The 21,392-nt window shown below is 38.6% G+C and overlaps 1 protein-coding gene across 4 annotated transcripts in view; it reads left to right on the plus strand.

Moving 5' to 3' along the window:
* Positions 1 to 21,392, plus strand: part of susd6 (sushi domain containing 6) — an 85,159-nt gene that overhangs the window by 57,831 nt on the left and 5,936 nt on the right. For 3 of the 4 annotated variants that reach the window (XM_062968064.1, XM_062968063.1, XM_062968062.1), the window contains 3 exons: positions 12,588 to 12,788; positions 14,155 to 14,293; positions 18,561 to 18,988. In XM_062968064.1, coding sequence (XP_062824134.1) covers positions 12,588 to 12,788; positions 14,155 to 14,293; positions 18,561 to 18,988 — 768 coding nt within the window. The remainder of the gene's footprint in view (positions 1 to 12,587; positions 12,789 to 14,154; positions 14,294 to 18,560; positions 18,989 to 21,392) is intronic. The other variant, XM_062968065.1, reaches the window with a different exon arrangement.

Below are 21,392 nucleotides of genomic sequence, written 5' to 3' on the forward strand. Positions count from 1 at the left end.
TGAGCTGGAATGCAGCTTGTTTAGTATGCCTTCTGTGTGGTGATGTACCTGCATCAACCATAAGGCATTCTAAAATGCTTGAAAATCAGAAGCATTGCTCCTTGTCGTCCACTCACGTAGTTGTCCCCTTTGGTATGCAATAAAGAGAAAGAGAGCCACCCTACTAAACTACTGTGTCTCTGCAAAGATGAACTTGTCTTTGAGAAATCTGATTGTTTTTAAAAACATCTTTCCTTCACAGTCTTTGCCTAATTAGACTTCACGGGTCTCAACAATAACCTTTGCAAGGATTGCCTGAGGCTTACCAAGAAAGAGAATGTGGGTGTATCTATTATATGCATGTATATTTCAGAGTGTGTGGATCATGTTTCTGCCTCTCTTCAGAGGCCTGGGCTTTACCTTTGGTTCATCTTTTCATTTGGTTCTTTCAGTTGTTTCAATGGAGAAATTTTCTAGGTTCCCATGTGTCCCGTCTCTTGTTTTTATCTAGACTTCTCTGACTTCTTATCCACAGCCGGCATGGCCATTGTGAGAAATCTGTACTAGTCCTTTAAGCACTACTTCATTAATGCTTTCAGCATTTAAATTTGTCAAGATTAAGTTTTTAGCTGAAAATTGTTTGATGCTACAACAGTTTTTAAAAATACTGTGCTGTAATCTGAATCTCCTTGCTCTTCTTTCACCTGATAAGATAGAGCTGCTGTATGTGTCTGTCTGTAAGCCTCATGTGTGCATCTCTCTACTGCTTCACAAAATGTGTTGAGTAAAGTACAGCGCAGTTATTGTGTAATTTGTTCAGTCCTGTAGTTTGAAACTGCAGTGGGTTGAATCCATGGATGGTGAATCCGCAGATATAGCAAGCCCACTATAATAATAAATGATGATATAGTCGTCATATATGAATCAGACCTAAACTGAACCAATATTGTGTAACAAGTAGGTTGGAGAGCCCCTTGTAATTCAGTTTCTATGCTAACAAATGTAAGTATGCTAATCTCACCTCATGAATTAAACTCTGTAACAGTCTGCTGCCCACTATAAGACCTTGTTTCAGTCTGTCAATCACAAATGTTCTGATTTTGTTTGCTGTTTTCTTTTTTCTTTTTCTTTTCTTTTTGTGTGAAGATGGGGCTTGTGCTAAAGCAAAGTGAAGCAAGAGAAGTAGCACTGGAAATAAGAAAAGGAGTGATTTGAGCTGTTCCAGAGTGGCCTGTTTGTGGCCCTGTGTATTTAAATAAAGAACATGTGGTTGTTTGAAACAACAATACAGCCACTTCTCCCATCGCACAACTGCTCACATCATCTTCCTTTCATCTCACTTTAAAATTGTCAAAGAAAGAGTTGTGTCAGTTGAAGCTACAGTTTCCTGTAACCCCTGTCTGCCTCCTGTCTGCATTGCTTTTGGGAAGATTGATGCAAATTGGCGTTAGTTCTGCTTTTTAAAAAATCCAGTAGGAAAATTGTTCGAATGTTGATGATATTGTATTAGAGTAGCTAAGTGCTGACTGGGATGACTGAAGAGAATTAACATGTCCTGGAAACCAGTACGTTAGGCAAGAATTTGGTGGAATAAATCCTTCCTTCTTAAGAATGCTAATAGTAACTCAGTCCTACACATTATTCTTGGAAGAGCCTCAAAGCCATCATCTTTATGATGAGTCTTAGGAAAAATGAAGCTGTACTCAAATTGCTTTTAGAAACAAGGTCTTGCTTCATTTGGCATTGCTGTGCTTACTTGGCTTAAGCAATAGAAGACTCAGCTATGGTTTCTCATATGCACTGTAGTATTCTTTCAGTTTATGCAAACATTTGGCAACATTACTGTACTTAATTTTCATATGGAATTTCCCCATATTTTCAGATGGGGCATTTAACAGATGTTGTTGTGATATATTGTATACATATAACATTATATACATTATATATGGGTTATAAGTGTCATTTTCTAATTGGTAATATCATAAATACATGGAAAAGGTTTATTAAACTGCAAAAACTTTGTTTTTGTGGGACATCCTACAGCATATTTTGCTACAGTTTTTCAATAAACATCTGATTGAGTCTCATGCAGTTCAACATAGAATCATAGAATCATAGAATCATAGAATAGTAGAGTTGGAAGAGACCTCAAGGGCCATCTAGTCCAACCCCCCGCTAAGAAGCAGGAAATCGCATTCAAAGCACCCCCGACAGATGGCCATCCAGCCTCTGCTTAAAAGCCTCCAAAGAAGGAGCCTCCACCACGGCCCAGGGGAGAGAGTTCCACTGCCGAACAGCCCTCACAGTGAGGAAGTTCTTCCTGATGTTCAGGTGGAATCTCCTTTCCTGTAGTTTGAAGCCATTGTTCCGTGTCCTAGTCGGAACAATGGCTTCAAACTACAGGAAAGGAGATTCCACCTGAACATCAGGAAGAACTTCCTCACTGTGAGGGCTGTTCGGCAGTGGAACTCTCTCCCCCGGGCCGTGGTGGAGGCTCCTTCTTTGGAGGCTTTTAAGCAGAGGCTGGATGGCCATCTGTCGGGGGTGCTTTGAATGCGATTTCCTGCTTCTTAGCGGGGGGTTGGACTAGATGGCCCTTGAGGTCTCTTCCAACTCTACTATTCTATGATTCTATGATTCTATGATTCTATGTAATTTGTGGCAGCCATAATTTGTGGCAGCCACAAAAACAAAGTTTCTGGAGTATAACAGCTATGTTCAAATTAAGTACCACACAGTTAAACAGGAATAACACTTTCAAACCAGGAACATATTTTTTCCACCTTGTTACAAAGCGATTGGTTTACTAATATATAGGAAAGGCTAATTAAAGTACTGTAAAGACTTTTCCTGATACATTTGCATCAAAATGATCTATGGAACGTTAATGTGAGAATGTGTTTCTAAACCAGAATTACTTCTGTTTCAGATTATACCGGTTAAAAACATACACCAAAATTTGAATGATTTGAAAATGCAAACATGCTCTTTAAGCAGATTGAAGGCTGTGCATTAAATGCAGTGTGTCCTGTTTTGCAAATAATTATTGAGGAGACAATTATCCTCCACCACCTGCTACTTTTGCTTATGCTGCATATATTTACCTTTCTTAGGAATTGTGCAGTAGCTGATTTCTTTGTCTTAATGACCTATTGTCATTGTACTAGAATTATGTTTTTTAACCTTTTATTCTGATCTGATGAAAGTAGTGGGCCTGAGAGAGTAGCAATTCTAGTTGATTTGGAAACTTCACGGTCCAAAGATACTATTAATGAAGTTTTAGTGGTTGCCGCAGACATGAAGGACTGTGGGGCTACTTTGGGAATATCCCATGTGTTGCCTACTGGGTGATATATACCCCCTTTAGCTACTTGCTTGGAAGGAGTAGGATACTTAATCCAACTTTCTCCTTTCTTTTCTGCCACAATTTTTGGAAAAGCAGTAATTTATTAATAGCAGTAGTTTCATAGCTTAATTAAGTTACAAGTGGAGAGAAGTCCCACAGGGAGAAAGGTGGGGTATAAATAAAGTAAATAAATAAATATATGCGGTACTACTTTAAAAATGTCTTTTGGTAGAGTATTATTAATTCCATGGAGGCTTCAGACTTGGGGAATCTAATTATTTTCATCCAAGAAAGTAAACCAACAGAGTGACTGAGTGTCCAGTCCAGGGTCAAGAGCCTGATACCAGAGAATCTAGTACCCAGGGATAAATCAGAATCCGACAGCCAAAGCGTAAAGATTAGTCCAGGGATCACAAATACCAGATAACAAGAGTCTGAAGTCATAGCTTCCAGTATCAGTGTTGCAACTAGTAACAAGTGCCACACTTGAACTCCTTAAATTCAAAGTTCGGGTGTTACCTGTTGGTGACTCATTTCTCAACTTGCCTTGAGAACCTGTGCAGCTGAGACCTCTCGCTTCGCATGTCCACAAAAGTTAGAACAGTTAATTCTTCATCAGCCTGCTTAGAGGAACTTGCTTGCAGTTGTTCTGCAGGCTGAGAAGTAGTAGCTACTTCCATGGATTCTCCTTCAAAGCTTGGCTAAGGGAGCTACTGGGCACTCTTGGGCTCCAACTTCCTCAGCTGACCCTTCAGTCAATATCTCATCCTCGCTTGCTAAACTATCCACAACACCCACCAGTGGATACTGGTTAGTTTCACACTTCTCCAATTTCCTGTAATTATCAGGTCTCCAGTTCTTGGGTATATGTAAAAACCATGAAGTCTTAAGGAGACCTAGAAGAATTTTGAATATATGGAGAAAGGTCCATAGATACTATTTTGAATTAAGAAAGTAGGCAACACTCCAGGGAAATTACATGTAAATGTAGAGAATTAAATAACGTTGTCCAGAATCCTTTGGTGAATCTTCCATTGTCTAAGGTTAGATTCAGGTTTGTTAAGGGTCAAACTTTGTGAAAACAAAGGCAGATAAGGAGTCTTGAAAGGTAGGTGAGTGAGGCTCAGAATGGATGAACTGGAAGTTGGCAAATGTTTATTTACAGCCTGATGGAGGGTTTAATATTTGAGTAGTGTTCAAACTCTGTGAACTGTATCGCATGGCAGAGCTGCGGTCCCCACCTCACCTGGATCTCATATGGACACAGTATTAGTGCAGCCACTCTTTGAATATTTTAATTGCTTGGGCAAGAAGGTGTCCTAGACCACCTTGCACATACCTTGGTGGGAAAAAAAGAGGCAACCACTGGCTATTTCATCCCTGAAAGAGGACAGATCTATCCAAAGTTGCATATCTCTTCAGTGCCAGTCTTGGAGTCATGACCCTCTGCAAAGGATAGCGTAGTCACTTATAGTTTAAAAAGGTACAGGCAATTTCCTAAGTAATTTTTGCCATAATGCCTTATGTCTAAGGTCTTCCTCAAAGTCCCATGTTGAAGTGATAGGAAGGTCTGGATCAAAACTACCTTTATTGAGGAGTATGTGCTGGCTGAGCAGTGTATACACCTTCAAGCTGCCTGTCGGCTTATGGCAACCTCATGTATTTCATAGAGCTTTGTCAGGTGCAGAATAACCAACTGTTGTTTGCCATTGCCTTTATTGCACTCCAGCAGAACTTAGTGAGTTCTTGTCTTTCTCACATGTGCTGATAAATTGTGTCTTCTCAGTTGTTTTTTTTAATTTTGTGATCAGGAAGAATTTCTCCACTACATCCATGTTAGAAAGTTGCATGGGAAGTCTCAGAACGTGTGTATGTTCATCATTGCTCCATATGAGCAAGCAGCAGCCTTTTAGTAAAACTCAATGTTCTGGTCTCCTAATACTTGCCTTAATATTTAATATGCTGTGATAGTATTCGAAGTCCACAAACTACAAAGAGCTTTCTGAAGATTTTCAAAGGAGTAAATCTGGCTTCCAAAGAAGCGAACTGGTTTTTGACACAATGAACATGTCTCTGAGTCTCCATTGTCTTTTCAAGGGTCTTTGCATTGCAACTGTAACTCTTGTACATGACTTTGGTTTGGTTTCGTGGATGTTTAAAAGCTACTAAAGATAGAAGAGCTGGGCAGAAATGTGTTACTTCAAGAGAATTTGTAGAGCCAAGATATCCTAATATTGATGATTTGCTGATTGCAAATATGCTGAATTTTATTGTGCTCAAACAAAAGAAAACAGATCCAGGAGTTTTTTTTTGATGAGAAACAGGCATGGCTTCCTTCCTTCTGGCATCCTGTAACAAATTGTGAATGATTTTTCATAATTTAATTTCCTTAATACACTTAGGTTTAATGTTGTGTTGGAAAACAAAATAGAGCATAAATGTGTCCAGTATTCTAAAAGGCAAATTGCAACATTTCCTGTTTAAAAATTCTGGAAAGTTCTTGGATATGTGTGTTTTAAAGGCTTGACAATACAAGTGAATGGGCTTTTGGTTTCCCATCTTCATATGTAGCTTTATTATTGCTGTTTTTACAATTAAAGCAAATCTTTCTCTTCATATAGATAATAGTTTGTGTGGGCCATTCTTCGATTTCTCCATTCCCTTCAATGAAATTTAGAGGACTCAAATTATTCTACAGTTATGAGCCATAGTCAGCAATAGCATTTTGAAGATTTAAAAAAATATTTGATCCAACATTCCTTGGCTTCTGCAAAGCTCAGGCTAGTTTTGTTTCCCGGAAAGCGTTGAAGGAGCGGCTTTATCTATAAAACATGCCATAAAACAACATCTTTAACCGAAAACCCTTGAAAGTGTCCTTCTCCTGGTGGGCCTGGCAGTCTTCCTCTATGGTTTGTTAATCATGGTAGAGGGTTAATAAGCATGTGATATTGGGAGTGTTGCCACATGGTAATTAAGATAAATCAACTCTGTGCTGCTTGTGATTCACCAGCTGGTGACTGCATTGGTGCAAGGCTGCAATTAGTCTTTATTCTGTTTTTGGTGCCTTTTATTTAAAATGCTGAAATTACTGAGCATATATTATCCTTTGTAAATGCTTACATCTAATTACATAAATGTGGAACTATGATTACATAGACACATCCTTTTTGAGTACAATCTCATTCCATTTATAAAAAGTAAACTCTTTTTTTAAAAAAATCATCCCTGACAGGGAAACAGTAATTTCCCAATAATCACTTAATGACAAAACCCGGATGGGGCAAAATATGCTTGCTTCTATATTGTGAATTCCATGACTTTCAACAATTACTTAAATTGAACATCCTTTTTAACAGTCAACACAAATGATAGTTGTTCTGATATTTGAAACCCATTGTGCTTGCCACTGAAAGTGTGTGTGTATAGGGTTCATACAGATGTGATATTCGTCTTTGAAGCTGGGCTGTTTTGCGCTATTTCAGTCTCAGTTCTTGTGGCAGGTTTAGGCAGAGACTCTTTGTGGAACATGTTTCCCTGGGCTGTGATAAACATCTACTAGCTTGCCTAAGGATGTCTACCACAAAGGGGACAGGTGGAAGTTCTGGTATTTGGGGTGGTGTAGTGATTTGAGTATTAGACTATAACTAGAGTTTTCAAAACCCCGCTTAGCCATGGAAACCAACTGGATGACCATGGGCAAATCATACTCTCAGCCTCAGAGGAAGGTGAGGGCTACCCTCACTGAAGAAATCATGTTAAGTAAACCCTGCGTTAGAGGTGCCTTAGGGTCACTGTAAGTTGGAAATGACTCGGAGGCACACAGCAACAAAGAGAATAAGAAGTCCATATCTTATTCAGGATTTGGGCTGATCAACATTATTTAATATTTTTTTGTATTCTGGGAAATGGAACAAGGATTCAATAATTTATAACAAAAATAGCTACTTGCTATGGAACAGACTAACATAGTTTACCCCTTTTGTAAACTTACAAAATAAGATTTTGAATATTGTTTTTTCTCCTGCTTTCTTCCTCTATTTCTGAAGACAACAGTTAGAAAAGGAGTCTTTATTTCTATACCTTGTTGAAATGACAAGGTTCAGGGTAAAATTGATCCATATGCATGTTTTAAAGTTTATATAACCTGTTCGTTAAACTTTTTTTCTGGCTTTTCTATCAATAAAAATGCATTTCAGAATGATTAAACTATTTCTGCCATAAATGTAGTTGAAGCCAGTTATTCTTGTCCACAAAATAATTATTTTGAAAATCACAAATGGTACAGTGTGTTTTGTGTTCCTTCAAATTAGTTCCATCGTACAGCATCCTTGTCATAAGGTTTTATTGGCAAGATTTATTCAGAGTGGACTGAGAGAGTGTGACTTGCCCAAGGTTACTTTGGCGACTTTCCATGTCTGAGTGGAGTTGTGAACCCTGACCTCCCAGATTCCTTAGTCCAATGTTCAAACAGTACAACATGCTGGTTCCGTTAATGGTACAATAAAGTAGTGCTTTTGTCAGAATAGAGTTAAAGTGTTGTAATGTATTAAATAGTACATTTTATTGGCCTTCCTTGCTGTGATACTATAAAATTCTTGGGCTTGGGGTGGTTAATGTATAATCCCATCTGGATTACTGTTACATGCTTTACGTGGGGCTGCCTCTGAAGAGTGCTCGGAAACTTAAACTGGTCCAAAGAGTTGCAGCCAAGTTGCTCACTGGGGCTGGCTACAGGGAGCGGACAACGCCCCTGTTGCTTCAGCTCCACTGACTGCCAGTCTGTTACTGGATACAATTCAAAGTTATGGCATTTAAAGCCCTAAACCAGTGGTTTTCAACTTGTGGGTCCCCGGGTGTTTTGGCCTACAACTTCCAGAAATCCCAGCCAGTTTACCAGCTGTTAGGATTTCTGGGAGTTGAAGGCCAAAACGTCTGGGGACCCACAGGTTGAGAACCACTTCCCTAGAAGGTTCAGGTCCAGGCTATTTGGTCCACCGCATCCCCTTGTACGAACCTGGTCGGGCACTGAGATCTTCAGAAGAGGCCCTTCTCTTAGTCTCACCTCCATCTCAAGCTCTGTTGGGGGGAACAAGAGAGTGGGTCTTCTTGGTAGCTGCCCTTCGACTCTGGAACTCCCTCCCCAGGGAAGCCAAAATGGCCCCCTCCCTGTTGTCCTTCCTAAAATCTTTTTATTCAGGCAGGCTTTTAAAAATGAAGGTGTCTAAGATCTAGTCAGGGAGTGCTGTAGTTTTATATGCTTTTATGGTTTTCACTTGAATTGTTTTTAATATTAATGATGTTTAATACTGTTTTAATATTTGTATATTTGTATATTTTAAGTTGTATTGTAATGCTTTTAATTGTGAGCTGCTTTGAGTCTCTGTATGGAGCGAAAAAGTGGAATATAAATAAACAATAAAATAAATAAATTCTCCTAGTGTTGTCAGATTTATTTATTTATTTACAGTATTTTTATTGCAGTGCCTCTCAGCGCTAGCTAACGTGATGGTGAAGGATGATGGCTATTGTATTCCAGTACTATGTGTAATCAGTTTTGGGTTTTTTTTGGGGGGGGGTAGAGAATATGTGTACATACAATTATCAGAAATGATAATATTTCCAAATATAATATTGGATTTTTATTTCATCCTGAAACTTAGTGATTGACCTCAGTTAAATACTGTTTGTAAGTAATACACTTCACAGTGTGGTTGTGAGACTAAAATGCTGGTCATACTTCCTCAAGGTATGGTTATATGATGTAAATGCCAAAATTGGCTGGGTACTCATTAGTTAACATCATGTGTTCAGTGCAGCAAGGAGAGATGAGGCAATGAATTAATTCTCATTGTCGTAAGTCCATTATGAAGTGTATGTCTTGGCCTTGGATTGTGAGTGACAGCTTTTCCTGTTAAGCAGCAGCTCAAACTTGCATCAGCGAACAGTAGATGAAAGTCTAGCCTAAGATTTTTGGGTCTTGTCTTCCCCACTTCCTTTTTTTGATCATATGTTCCTAATCATTTCATTTAAAGATACCTCTGTAAGAATCTTTAAGCCCTCCAGGGTGATTTTATGGACAACATCCACTGGATGTTGATCATAAAGTCACCTTGGAGGATTTAGAGATTCCTAGATAATGATGAATAATCAAATCAACAAAAGTTCAAGCCACAACAGGAGACTTGCTATTCCAGAGATTATTGTGGCCATTATTCCAAAATATTGGCTACACATGAGTAATCTAAATCATCTTTAGACGTGGCAACCTAAAAGCAAGAGATGGGGAGAAAGGGGCCCCTGTGGAGCTTGAGATGCTGGTGCCCTCCCTCCCTCCCTGTGTCCCTTTCCTCAGCAGTGATTTCACTAGCCCTCTTTTCACAGGCTGTTGAAATACAGTAAGGTGCAAGACTTCCATTGCTGCATATCTTAACAGCACTTATTTCTTATATGTTGCCTTGTAGAAATGTACATCACCCTGTTACACTTTCACAGCTTGTGCTATTTCAACATGGAACTGAATTTAATTTAATTGGCATTGCTATCACTTTATATACACAAGATACTCAACACAGTGGAGGTGCCAAATATTTTTTATGGCATTAAACAAGAACCTGGCACAAGTTGGTGCCACTTTCACAGATTCACCTCAAGTTAATACTTAGTAGAATAATCCTTGGCAGCCTTTACAGCTGTACGTCCTCATGGTTATTTGGATCCTACAATTTTCCCCTTTATTGTTTTACAGGAATGTTTTACATTTATCAAGTTAGCTAGGGGCCATTGCTCAAGAGCACATTTTGAGTCTTGCCACAAATTCTCAATCAGATGGGGTCTGCACTTTGAGTGGGACAATCTACGATATTCAGTCTCTTATATTTGAATCATTCCAGTGTTGGCTTGGCAGTGTGCTTAGGATCATTTTCTTTCTGGAAAGTGAACACCCCAATCCCATGCCCCTAGTGGACTGAAAGAGGTTTTCCACTACAATTTCTCTGTATTTGCTCAAGCTTCAACCATTGCAGGATTCCCTGTCCCTGTAAGAGAGAAATATCATACTCCCATTACCATGCTTCACTTTGGGGATGCTGTTCTCAGAGTGATGAGCGCAGTTGGCTTTATTCCACACATAGCTTTTTTGTGGCAATACTCAAAAGTTCTATTTTGGTCTCATCAGACAAGAAAAACTCTTTTCACATATTTGCTATATCTGTCACATGCCTTTTTTGCAAACACCAAATGGGCTTTTATGTGAATTTGTTTCCGTAGTCGCCTTTGCCACCATTTTTTTGTCCTATGGATGGTTTTTTTCTGTCAGTTGCAGATCTCTCTGGATCCACTGGCATAATTTGCTTCTTGGTTGCTTTTCTGAATAATGCTCCCCTTATTCAGTCCCTGAGTTCTAGTGGAAAGATGTGTCTAGGCAGAGTCATACTTGAGCTATATTATTTCCATTGTGTAATATAGAATGTAACTGTATTCTGACAGTATTCATTTGTACATATAATCCAATCTGAGTGGTGCAATTATACCTGTTTCGGCAGGCTTTTGAGTTCTGTTATTGATGTTTTAAAAAGTGCTTTTAGGATGTTTTTAAGATGTTTTAAAAGATGTTTGAAAGATGTTTTTAAATTGATGATTTTAGCCTGTTCTTGTAAGCCGCCCCGAGCCTTAGGGGAGTGGTGGCATATAAGTTTGATAAATAAATAAATAAATGCCAAGACGGACTCTATTCAGCCGCACACAAGACTTGTGGCTTGGGCTGTGCCACAGCTTATTTAGACATTAGAAAAGGTTATTGCTTATGCTAACAAGAGACTATTTGTTTTTCTTTACTTACCTTTTTGTCTGCTTTGTGCCGCCATAGGGTTGAGTGTTTTGTGTGCATCACGTAGTAACAATGTCAGTTAAAACCATTTCAATTCCAGTTTATAATTGGAAAGTCAAGGGACAAGGGATACATACTTTTTCAGGACACCTTTTAAGTTGGTAGAATCATCCTGGTGTCACTGTCAACAAGTGTTTTTGCTTTGCTGTTTATCCCAGACCAGGGGTCCCCAAACTAAGGCCCGGGGGCCGGATGCGGCCCATCGAAGCCATTTATCCGGCCCCCACAGCACAAGGGCAGAAGGGGGTTGGGCTAAATGGCCCAAGGGGTCTCTTCTTCTCTTACAACCCTTATTATTATTATTATTATTATTATTATTATTATTATTATTATTATTATTATTAACATTGAGGCTGGGTGGCCATCTGTCAGGGATGCTTTGCTTGTGCTTTTGGTGCACAAAGGCAGAAGGAGTTGGACTCAATGACCCAAGGGGTCTCTTCCAACCCTCATTATTATTATTATTATTATTATTATTATTATTATTAACATCAAGGCTGTATTTGTTCCCGTTTTATTTTGTTTTTTTTACTTCAAAATGAGGCATATGCAGAATGCATAGGAATTTGTTCATAGTTGTTGTTTTTTTAAACTAGTCCGGCCCTCCAACGGTCTGAGGGACCGTGGACTGGCCCCCTGTTCAAAAGTTTGGGGACCCCTGTCCCAGACTGTGGACCTCCTTTCCATGTGAGATCAGTTTAGCCCCTTTCCTGCTCTCTGTCTGCTGGCAGATGAAGATGTATATATTTTGGCAGGCTTTTGAATTTTAATTGTGGAACTGCGATATCTTTGCAAGTGGTGTGCTTTTTTATGAAACTTTAAAAATATATGTTAAAGTGACTTCACCTGTTTTTAATCATGTTTTTATTAACTGTGGCATTTAATACCTTTTTTAACTTTTGTAAAATAATGTTTTGGCTGCATCTTTAAAAAAAATATAAGATGCCTTGAATTTAATTTTGGGAGAAATGGAATATAAATAAGTAATCATTACTATAATAATAAAATACATATTTCTGGCCCTTTCTTTATTCGGTGATTTTAGGGCAATTTAAAATCAGTTGGGTAAATAAATAAAACCCACAATCAGATCATGGCATCATTTTTCATTTTATTAGGTACAAAAGGGTGAGAGAACATCACAGTTTTAATTTGGCTCCCCAAATAAGGGGCAGATATTTCACAATCAGAGTTCTGTAGCTGAGATACCTTTATTTGTCTGATTGCTGTTCCCAATGAGATGATGATGCTTGGCAAATTTTAATAGTAGGGGAAGGTGCTTCCTTACAACTTGCAGCCCCTGTCCTTGAATGGCCTCATGTTCTTTCCCCCATGCAGTGTTTTTATCATAGGCTCTGTTGTTTTTTTCTCCTTCAGCAGTCTGTCCACAGCCCCCGGAGCCAGAGAATGGAGGCTACAGATGCCACCCAGCACCCTGTAAAGACCCACTGACATCTGACAGTGTCATAGAATATTTATGTGAGGAAGGCTATCTGCTGAAGGGGGACTACAAATATTTGACCTGCAAGAATGGAAAGTGGAATCCAGACATGGAGGTTACCTGCAGGCTCAGCCCAGGTAAGTTATGCTTCAGAATGAATATGCCAGTTCTTGTTTTCAGTGCTGCTCTCCTTGCTCAGTGCCTATCAGTACTGGCACATTAGCCAGAGTGCTAATATGCCAGTACAGTTAATCAAATATGTTGTGTAATCTTCTACATAGACATCAGTTTTCACTGTAAACTTGTCTCTGTAACCTACAGTTTTCAGGGTTCCTTTGGAAGAGGAAGTGACACTTTAGCCAGTTTCAATTAGTAGAAAGGTATTGTGACACATTGGCGTTTCTTTATCAGGTTGCACCATGTAGCTCTCCAGATTTTGAACCTTTAACTCCAGTTAATCTTTCTCAGTATAGCTATTAGTGAGAGTTGTTGGGAATTGCTCACTGATAGCAACAGAGCAACAATGTGTTCCTCATTCATGCTTTGGACACTAAAGCATGTACTTTCCAGACCTAAAGCACAGAGAAACTATATTATGTGAATTTGGGGCAGGGGAATTTTAGTGTTGTGCCCTGTCATAGCATATTACATTATCTGCTTAGTTCTGCTTGCCAAGAAAATAACTTTTCCAAAAGGAGTTCGACAGTTGAGTCTTGCAAGGTTTCTCACTAGCTGGATAAGAATTCTTTTCCCATGATAGGAAGCCAGAAGTCTGTAGGAAAATGTTTCTCATGTACCTTTAATTGACCATGAGGTATTGGAGCAAAGAAAGGGAAGGAGTGTGTAATTGAACAGAAATTTGGGTGAAGAAAATAACTCCCTTGCAAATGACAAAATGCTGAAATCATTATGATAATGTACATTTTTAAACCGATTGAAGTGGGAAAGAGGTGAGGTTCTTCTTTTCTTCCAAAAGAAAAAGGAATTTATTAGATAAAAAACAGCGGTTTCTTCATTTTCAAGTTCTGACGTGTCTTGGACTCAACTTTTTGCTTTCCCAAAACATCTTGCCAATCTGTTCCATGAAATAGTGACTCAATAATACAAACACAAAGAGAAAATTCAATTCCTTGTTCCCCAGGGATAAAATAAGCTTCAAAAGTTTTTAATGCACTTTTGGCTTATATTCAAAAAATACAAAATGACTCAGTGCAGGAAAAGGATCCTGATGGTCAGATGATAGCAAATGTTGTCTGGGAATTGTGTTGAGAGTGTTACTTAGTTTACACACGAGTTCTGTTCTGTTTATGAGCATATCTGAATACATTTGGTGCCAGAGCTTACAGCTGGGAATAAAGCTTATAAAATGCATGCAGGAGCATCCTAATATTTCTCCTTTCCCCGCATAACCTAGTGTACTGAAAGGTCTTCTTTGGTAATAGGAAACATCTGCTTTTCAAGGAGAAATGATTTTAAACGACTCTTTTTGTTTTCATTTAATAGATAAAGATTCACCTCCAAGTGTAGGAGTGCCCACACTATCTATAGTGGCTTCCACAGCAAGTTCAGTAGCTCTTGTCCTTCTCCTAGTTGTCCTGTTTGTTTTGCTGCAGCCAAAGCTGAAGTCCTTTCATCACAGCAGGTGAGTTCATGCAAATGTGTGAGGTCGACGTTCCTCAGCTAGAAATCAGATGTATCTGCATATTCAAGGGGCACTAGTTTCATGGAAAGGATCATGTTAATCTGTTGCATCAAATACAAGAAAGAATTTTGTGGCATCTTAGTTTTATTTTGTTTAAACTTCCATGGACTTCAGCCCATGAAAGTATATGCCAAATAAAACTTGCTAGCTTTAAAAGTTCCACAAGACTCATGGTTGTTCTATTGTCCAACATCTATTCCTTCTTTTCCTTTTCTTTCTTCAGATTTTTTCTTAGTATTTTACTTTTTCCCTATACAGTAATGGAACAATCCTTTCATTGTGTTATGCAAATAATCCATTTATGTTACTTGGCAAAAAACCCCCCAAAAACCTGCTATCAGACTGCTGATCCTGGTGCAGGTCTGTGCAACTAAAACTAATAATAAACCTGCCTAATGCAGCCTAACATCTGTGTGTTTTGGGCTGACAGAAGCTCAATAAACTTCCTGTTTTTATTGCTTCTAAGGGATTGCCAAACCAGAATTGTTTGGGATTACTTTGGGTTTCATGAATCTCAAATAGACCTCCTAGTGACACCAGTCTTGCCATCCATTTACAAGATCTAACTTTGGTAGTTTTTAATGTTCTCTATGGGCCCTTCCACACAACCATATAAGCCAGAATATCAAGACAGATGGTCCACAGTATCTGTTTTGAACTGAGTTATCTGACTCCACAATGCCATATAATCCAATTCAATGTGGATTGTATACAGCTGTATGGCCTATGACTAATACATATGGGTTATCCTGCACCTGTGTGGAGATCCTTGGAACTTCTAGAGCTACATTTTGGTAGTAACCAAACCCCCTCATTCACACAGATATAAGATGTGCATTACCACCACATCCAGTTCTTTTCCTCTGCCATCACAGTAGTCTTTAGGAAGTTCTGAAGCATTGTGAAATTCTCTGCAATATCAGTTCTTCTTTTCCTTTGGGGGCTTATGGTTTCTTTAAGTAGGTTCTTCAAGAAGTGTTTAGCCAGTGTGATAAGGATAACACATACAAATAGTCACTTATATTTCCACCCTGCCTTGGTGAAGATGACATTGTTGACTTGTGCCCATTTTGTCAGAGCTTTACTCGGCAAGTGAGGCATCATAGAGCTGCCAGTTCTACAGTTCTCTTAATGTAAGGAGCTTTCCAGACTGTAGCTCTTGCAGCTTTCAAGAAGCTGTTTCCTACAGCCCTTGTAGCTATCTTCTTTTGCTCTATAGCCGCATGAAAGGAGGAATTTGGGGGGGGGGGGGCAGGAGGGGAGGAACCAGTTGCTGATCCTTGCCCTCCTCCCTCCCCCTGACTCGGCTACACTGGAATTTCCAGTCTCCATCCTGTAGTCATGCCCCTATCCTTAACTCAGATCCTGAGTTTTGCAGTGTCTGTACCTTGCTCTGCCATCTTAAGATAATTCCTAGGAAGATAGATATTAATTCTTCTGATAAGGTCCACATTGTTGGCTCCTACTTGGAAGGGGAGATTCTGAACAAATATCTCTTTTGGAGTCCTACCTTCAGCCCTCACCAAAAGGCACTGGAATTGACCCCAACGACAATTGGCACTGAAGTCATAGTAGGCAATCAAATCAAACAGAACTCAGAACTCCATCCACATTATACCACAAAAATTATCCATTTAGCGCTAGAAATGCCAATGGTGTTCTCTTTTGGAATATATGTAGGCAATCATGCTTCCTATTAACAGGTGGTGGTCCCCCCTCCTTTCCTGGTTAATTCCTGTGGCAGTCCTGTTCCATCTGTTGTTCAAGCCTTTACACTTTCCAGTCTTGCATATCAATACAATTACATTCCAAAAAATTATTTCTGACCCACTTTGGGAATAAAGATAAAAGGACAAAGGAGTATATATCTGTGCATTGCTTAGATTCTAGAGTTTCCCTATAAATCCAAATATAACTTATTTTGAACTATGAATTGCATTATCATAGAATCTGGAGACACTGCTTGAATTTGGCTTTGTAAAAATCACATTTTTAAATTCTGGGCTTTTTTTTAAGTAGTGGAAAGTTGCCTAGACGAAACATCTGGATATGCTGAGAATTCTCCCTTCTTCCATAGCTTGCCAAAAACGTTGGCTGTTCTGAGTCATGACATTCTCAGTCTGTCCAGCTGCTGTTAAGTAGCTACTTTTTGCCTGGAGCCTGCGTTAAAGGCGCTTCTCTTGAATAGTCTCAGGTTGGCAGAGTGAGCCTTAAAATTCATGGATTTTCTTGACACATATAACATCATCCATTGCTCTGATTTTAGTGGTAGTGTTGGTTTATAGAACCCTGTGAGTATTGTGATGATTTATAAGACCATAGACTTGGTTTAATGTCCTCTTTTTAGTGTTGTGGTGATATATTGTCTTCAACTGTTTCTTGGTCTTCCCCAAATTGCAATATAAACTGGGATAAAAACAATAGCCTGCCTCACACTGTTGTGATAGATTGAGATGTAAAAGAGACTTCATGGGTAGGAGCAGCTTTAAGTATGCTAGAGGGGTGTTAATTTTATTTTTCAAAGAAAAAGGAGAAGCAGAGTTTCCTGGTCTGACTGTTGCATACCTGAAACATGCTGGTTGCTTTCTGTTCCTGTTCCATTATGATTTTGTCTTGCACTGCCAGGAAACTCCAATTGCTTTAGTAACACAGCTATCCAAATACACCCAATCTTCTTCCCAGATTTGGAGATGAGATGGGGGAAAGTACTTTGCTACCACTGCTACTTCTAAGCCTGTACCTCCTCATGTTCATCATTCACAATGGGCAGACAGACATGAGTTGTTATTATATAACGATCATGCTGTATGTTTCACAGCAGCAGTAATCCCCCCCACCCAACCTTTGGTAAGTTATTTGAGGAAGTTTATAACACATTAAATGCTCAATCTGTTGGGGTGTGTGGATGGTGCCCACTCTCAACAGCTATAGAAATAGGAATATTGGGGCATTCCACATGACTAGATGTGAAATTGGAATTTAAACATCCAAATATGTGATATTCCACATAAAATGGAACACCTGGGAACCCTTTGTGAGAACCAGGTCAATGTTGTGGCTTAATCAGTTATCTGAGTTAAAACTTAAATAGTAAGAAAATGGTAAATTCGTTTATCAGATTAGCACTATAAAATGTAAATATCTTACCTGGCATTCAACCAGAAATACATAGTAGGTTTCTTTTTATAGACTTGGTAACTTAGAGCATTCTGTAAGATCTGAACAGCACAATGTTAATTACTGATCATTGTGAATCTTGAATAGGGCTAATATCAAGCAGAAAAGCTATAAATTTGAATCCTTTTTCAGTGCCAGCATGTAATCCAAAACATGAGGAGAAAGCAATGTGACCCAGAATTATTCACAAGGCGTATGCCTGTCTGCCAATGGCAAGGAGGAGAACTGTCTTAGGAAAATCTCAGAGAAATCTGAATACCCTCTATATTTTGTTTGTTTGCTTTTTCTTCATAAAACCAAGCAGTGGTAAAAATAGTGCTGTTATCCTGTTCATTTTTATTGGAGCCCCAAGGTTAGCTAATCAGAACCAGATGAAAAATGGTGTTTCCAAGAGGTACACATACTTTTAGAATTAAGAAAACAGTGTGAGTACTAATATAAAAAGATTCCAGGATTTTGTTGTTAATTCTAGAAGTTGCATTCTCAACACCTTGTCAAAAATCCAGTTGGTTCTTTAGTATGGCATCCTCTTGTGTGTCTTGCCTTTTTAATGCCGATAACTTAATGCAAGCTATTTAGAGATCTATCAAAACATTATCCTGAACTACCTTTTCCCAAGTTTCTGTTTAAATGTTGGTGCAAGAGAACTGAAAAATAGCAGAGAACTATTCTCTTAGGTAAGGTAAAGGTTTCCCCTGACGTTAAGTCCAGTCATGTCTGACTCTGGGGGTTGGTGCTCATCTCCATTTCTAAGCCGAAGAGCCGGCGTTGTCTGTAGACACCTCCAAGGTCATGTGGCCGGCATGACTGCATGGAGCACCGTTATCCTGTTCATTTTTATTGGAGCCCCAAAGTTAGCTAAAAATGGCAGAGAACTATTCTGTTACTATAGCTGAATCTGTATGGTTGTTGCTGATTGAGTAGGTCTATGAGGAAGGTTGAGTATCTGAAGGTTGTGTTTTCTAATATGATTTTGTGTACTTCACTGTGCTAGAATATAATACACTGTTTCTTTCAAATCCAAATACAGGCGTGATCAAGGTGTTTCTGGGGACCAGGTTTCTATCATGGTGGATGGAGTTCAAGTAGCTTTGCCGTCCTATGAAGAAGCCGTCTATGGCAGTGCTGGGAACTGCATACCTCCCTCAGATTCACGAGTACAGATTGTTCTTTCAGAAGGAGCTGGGCAGAGTGGAGCGGGAGAGATGCAACAGCCTCCACCAGACCATGCGGGTCACAACTGCTTTGATAGGGAGGATGAAGTCCCTGGACACTCAGGACTGTGTGAAGCTGGCAGCTCTCACCACTCGGAGGCTGTCCTAGTGCACCAAGCTACCACCTCTTCCTGGGTGGCTGGGGCATCTAGTAGTAGTTCTGGGCACAAGGAGGCACCAGATTCGGAGAGTAGTGATGTACAAAGCCTTTTGTCACTCACTTCCTCAGAGGACTATACTGATGGTAAGCATTTTGACAAATAATTCTTGTATATAAGCTTCTGCTAATTAGACTTAAATATATCTATAAATCCCCCTTTCTCTTTGCACCTTTCTCTGATGGGCAGATAGTCCCTAACTTTGAAAAATTTCAAGTGTGCCTGTAAGGGATTAAGTCTATATTTATTGAAGAGAATTGATTTTAACATAATTACAAAGAGAAGGGAAGGAAAAGGTGCAAACAGTATATGAACATGGACTTGGCATGTAGATGAATATAAGCTTATTTTCATTCCAGAAAATATATTTTCTTACGTTGTCCTTAGAACAGAAATGCTAAGGAAGCAACATCTGACTGTGGAGCAAGTTATAATGAATGTTTATCCTTCCAATCCAGCAGTGTAAGGTCAAAGGATCCAATCGTGTTGGTCATCAATTTAATGTCATGATGCAGGGATATAATTTAAAAGACCTACCACAATGAAGCATTCCCTATATTAGATCACCAAAATTTATTTGAAGGAGACAGATTCTTTCTAAAATGGCATAATGCCTTCCAATATATTGAACACTTTTTTTCCTGAATCAAAAGTAGATTTTAGCCTAAAGAAAATGCATGTATTAAAGCCAGGGCAAGTTTTCCACTAGTGGAGTTGTATAGAACAATCTGCTTGTTTTATTTTACTCAGTTTTAACATCAATTATAGTATTTACTGATATTTATAAATTAGATTTGTTGATTTCAATTTCTCTGAGGAAATAAATAATACTTCCAGAACAGCTGGGGTGATTGACTGAGTGGCTAATGTATAGACACCAAAAGCAGAGTTTGGAACATTAGGTTTGAAAAATAGTTTGTTAATGTTAAATGTTAAAAATTATTCACAACCACTGATAGTAATAATTGAAAATATTTAACTAGTTCTATTACAATTAACTCAATGGTTAAAATACTAGTGTGGGATCAGACCCTGGAGAATGGTATAGAGTTTTGTTTGTAGTTTTTGCTTTTTAAACAGGCAGTTGGCATGAAAGTTTTCACTGTTGGCCTTTGGAGAGTTTTCGAGTTGCCTGCTCCCAGCCAGGATATTTTTCACCACATGGATTACAAAGTTTATAGTATAATTATTAGTGGTGAATGGTGGAAATCCAATATATCTGGAAACTGTCAAATTAGGAAAGATCCCAACATATGACAGCTCATTTTACAGTCTCTTCAATTTAGTTTGCCCACTTATCTTCATCTTTCTTTGTTTTCTATCCTTTCCAACTATAGACAATCTTTGGAGGTAAGGAGGCAGATTCTTTTTCTTTGCAAGTTTTTTAAACAGAGATTGGATGGGTGTTTTTCAAGAGTGTGTTAGTTGTGTATTCCTGCATGACAGGCTTGGATTAAATGATACCCTGTATCCCCTTCAGTTCAGTGATTATATGAACTCATGAATTTCATTCACTTTTTAAATGTCTTCTTTGCTAAAGGTTAATAGGAAGTGTGAAAGTTAAAGGACATGGCTCTACTATTAGTAAGGCAGTCTGTAAATAGCCATAAAAATCAGTCACTAAATGAAGGTTAGACAGTTATTACGTAATTAGAAATGTTTTCAGAGCGTCTGAGCATATGCAGAATTTTTTCCTCAAACAAAGCATTTCAGCCTCTCCACTCACAGTCAGTAAATGTGCTCTACAGTGATCAATGTTAGAGCCCATGGGAAGCAGGGATACCAAATTAAACCTGTAACACTCTTGGTCCAAAGATCACTTATCTAACAACCCCATTATTCTTGGCACTAATTTTAATAGTTATTTCTTTAAATCTCATTATTAAATTATTGTGAGGCTAATAAAATAAAACATTATTTTTACTCCTCTGTTTTGAATGTATGGTTCTGAAAATGGACTGGCTGGAAGGAAGGAATATGTCTTAGAGACTTCTGAACCTAACAAATCCTAACAATCAAATTCACTAAAACATATTTTTTTACTTCAGTGTTAATTTGGGAGATCTAGATGGTTAGGTGATAGAACCAGAAAAATCTAACAGTAACAACTTGCTGAGTCAATCAATAAATTTTAATTCAAAACTTTACCAAAAGGTGTTGCTATTGTAAATGTCACCATAGTAAAACCCATGAAAAATTGAAGAATAAACTGCAAGATTGAAAATGGCAAAAGTCTCGGCCTGGACCTATCTATTGATCCCAAGTATAAATTCCATTGTCTACTTATTTCTTCAGAAAATCCTCAAGAGGGTTCTTGTCTTTGTTTGATGAAAGGCCTGCAAAAACATAACTGGTCAAGGGTTTAAAGAATGTCTAGCTTTCATAGAAAATGGCATGGACTTCGTACTTATATTAAAGCTTTTGAAATTGAAAGTAAACATCCAAAAGTATTTAACTTGTCTCCCCCCCTTACTTTTTCTCCCCTTTTCA

Source organism: Anolis carolinensis, chromosome 1 (assembly GCF_035594765.1).
Source record: "Anolis carolinensis isolate JA03-04 chromosome 1, rAnoCar3.1.pri, whole genome shotgun sequence".
Classification (NCBI taxonomy): domain Eukaryota; kingdom Metazoa; phylum Chordata; class Lepidosauria; order Squamata; family Dactyloidae; genus Anolis; species Anolis carolinensis.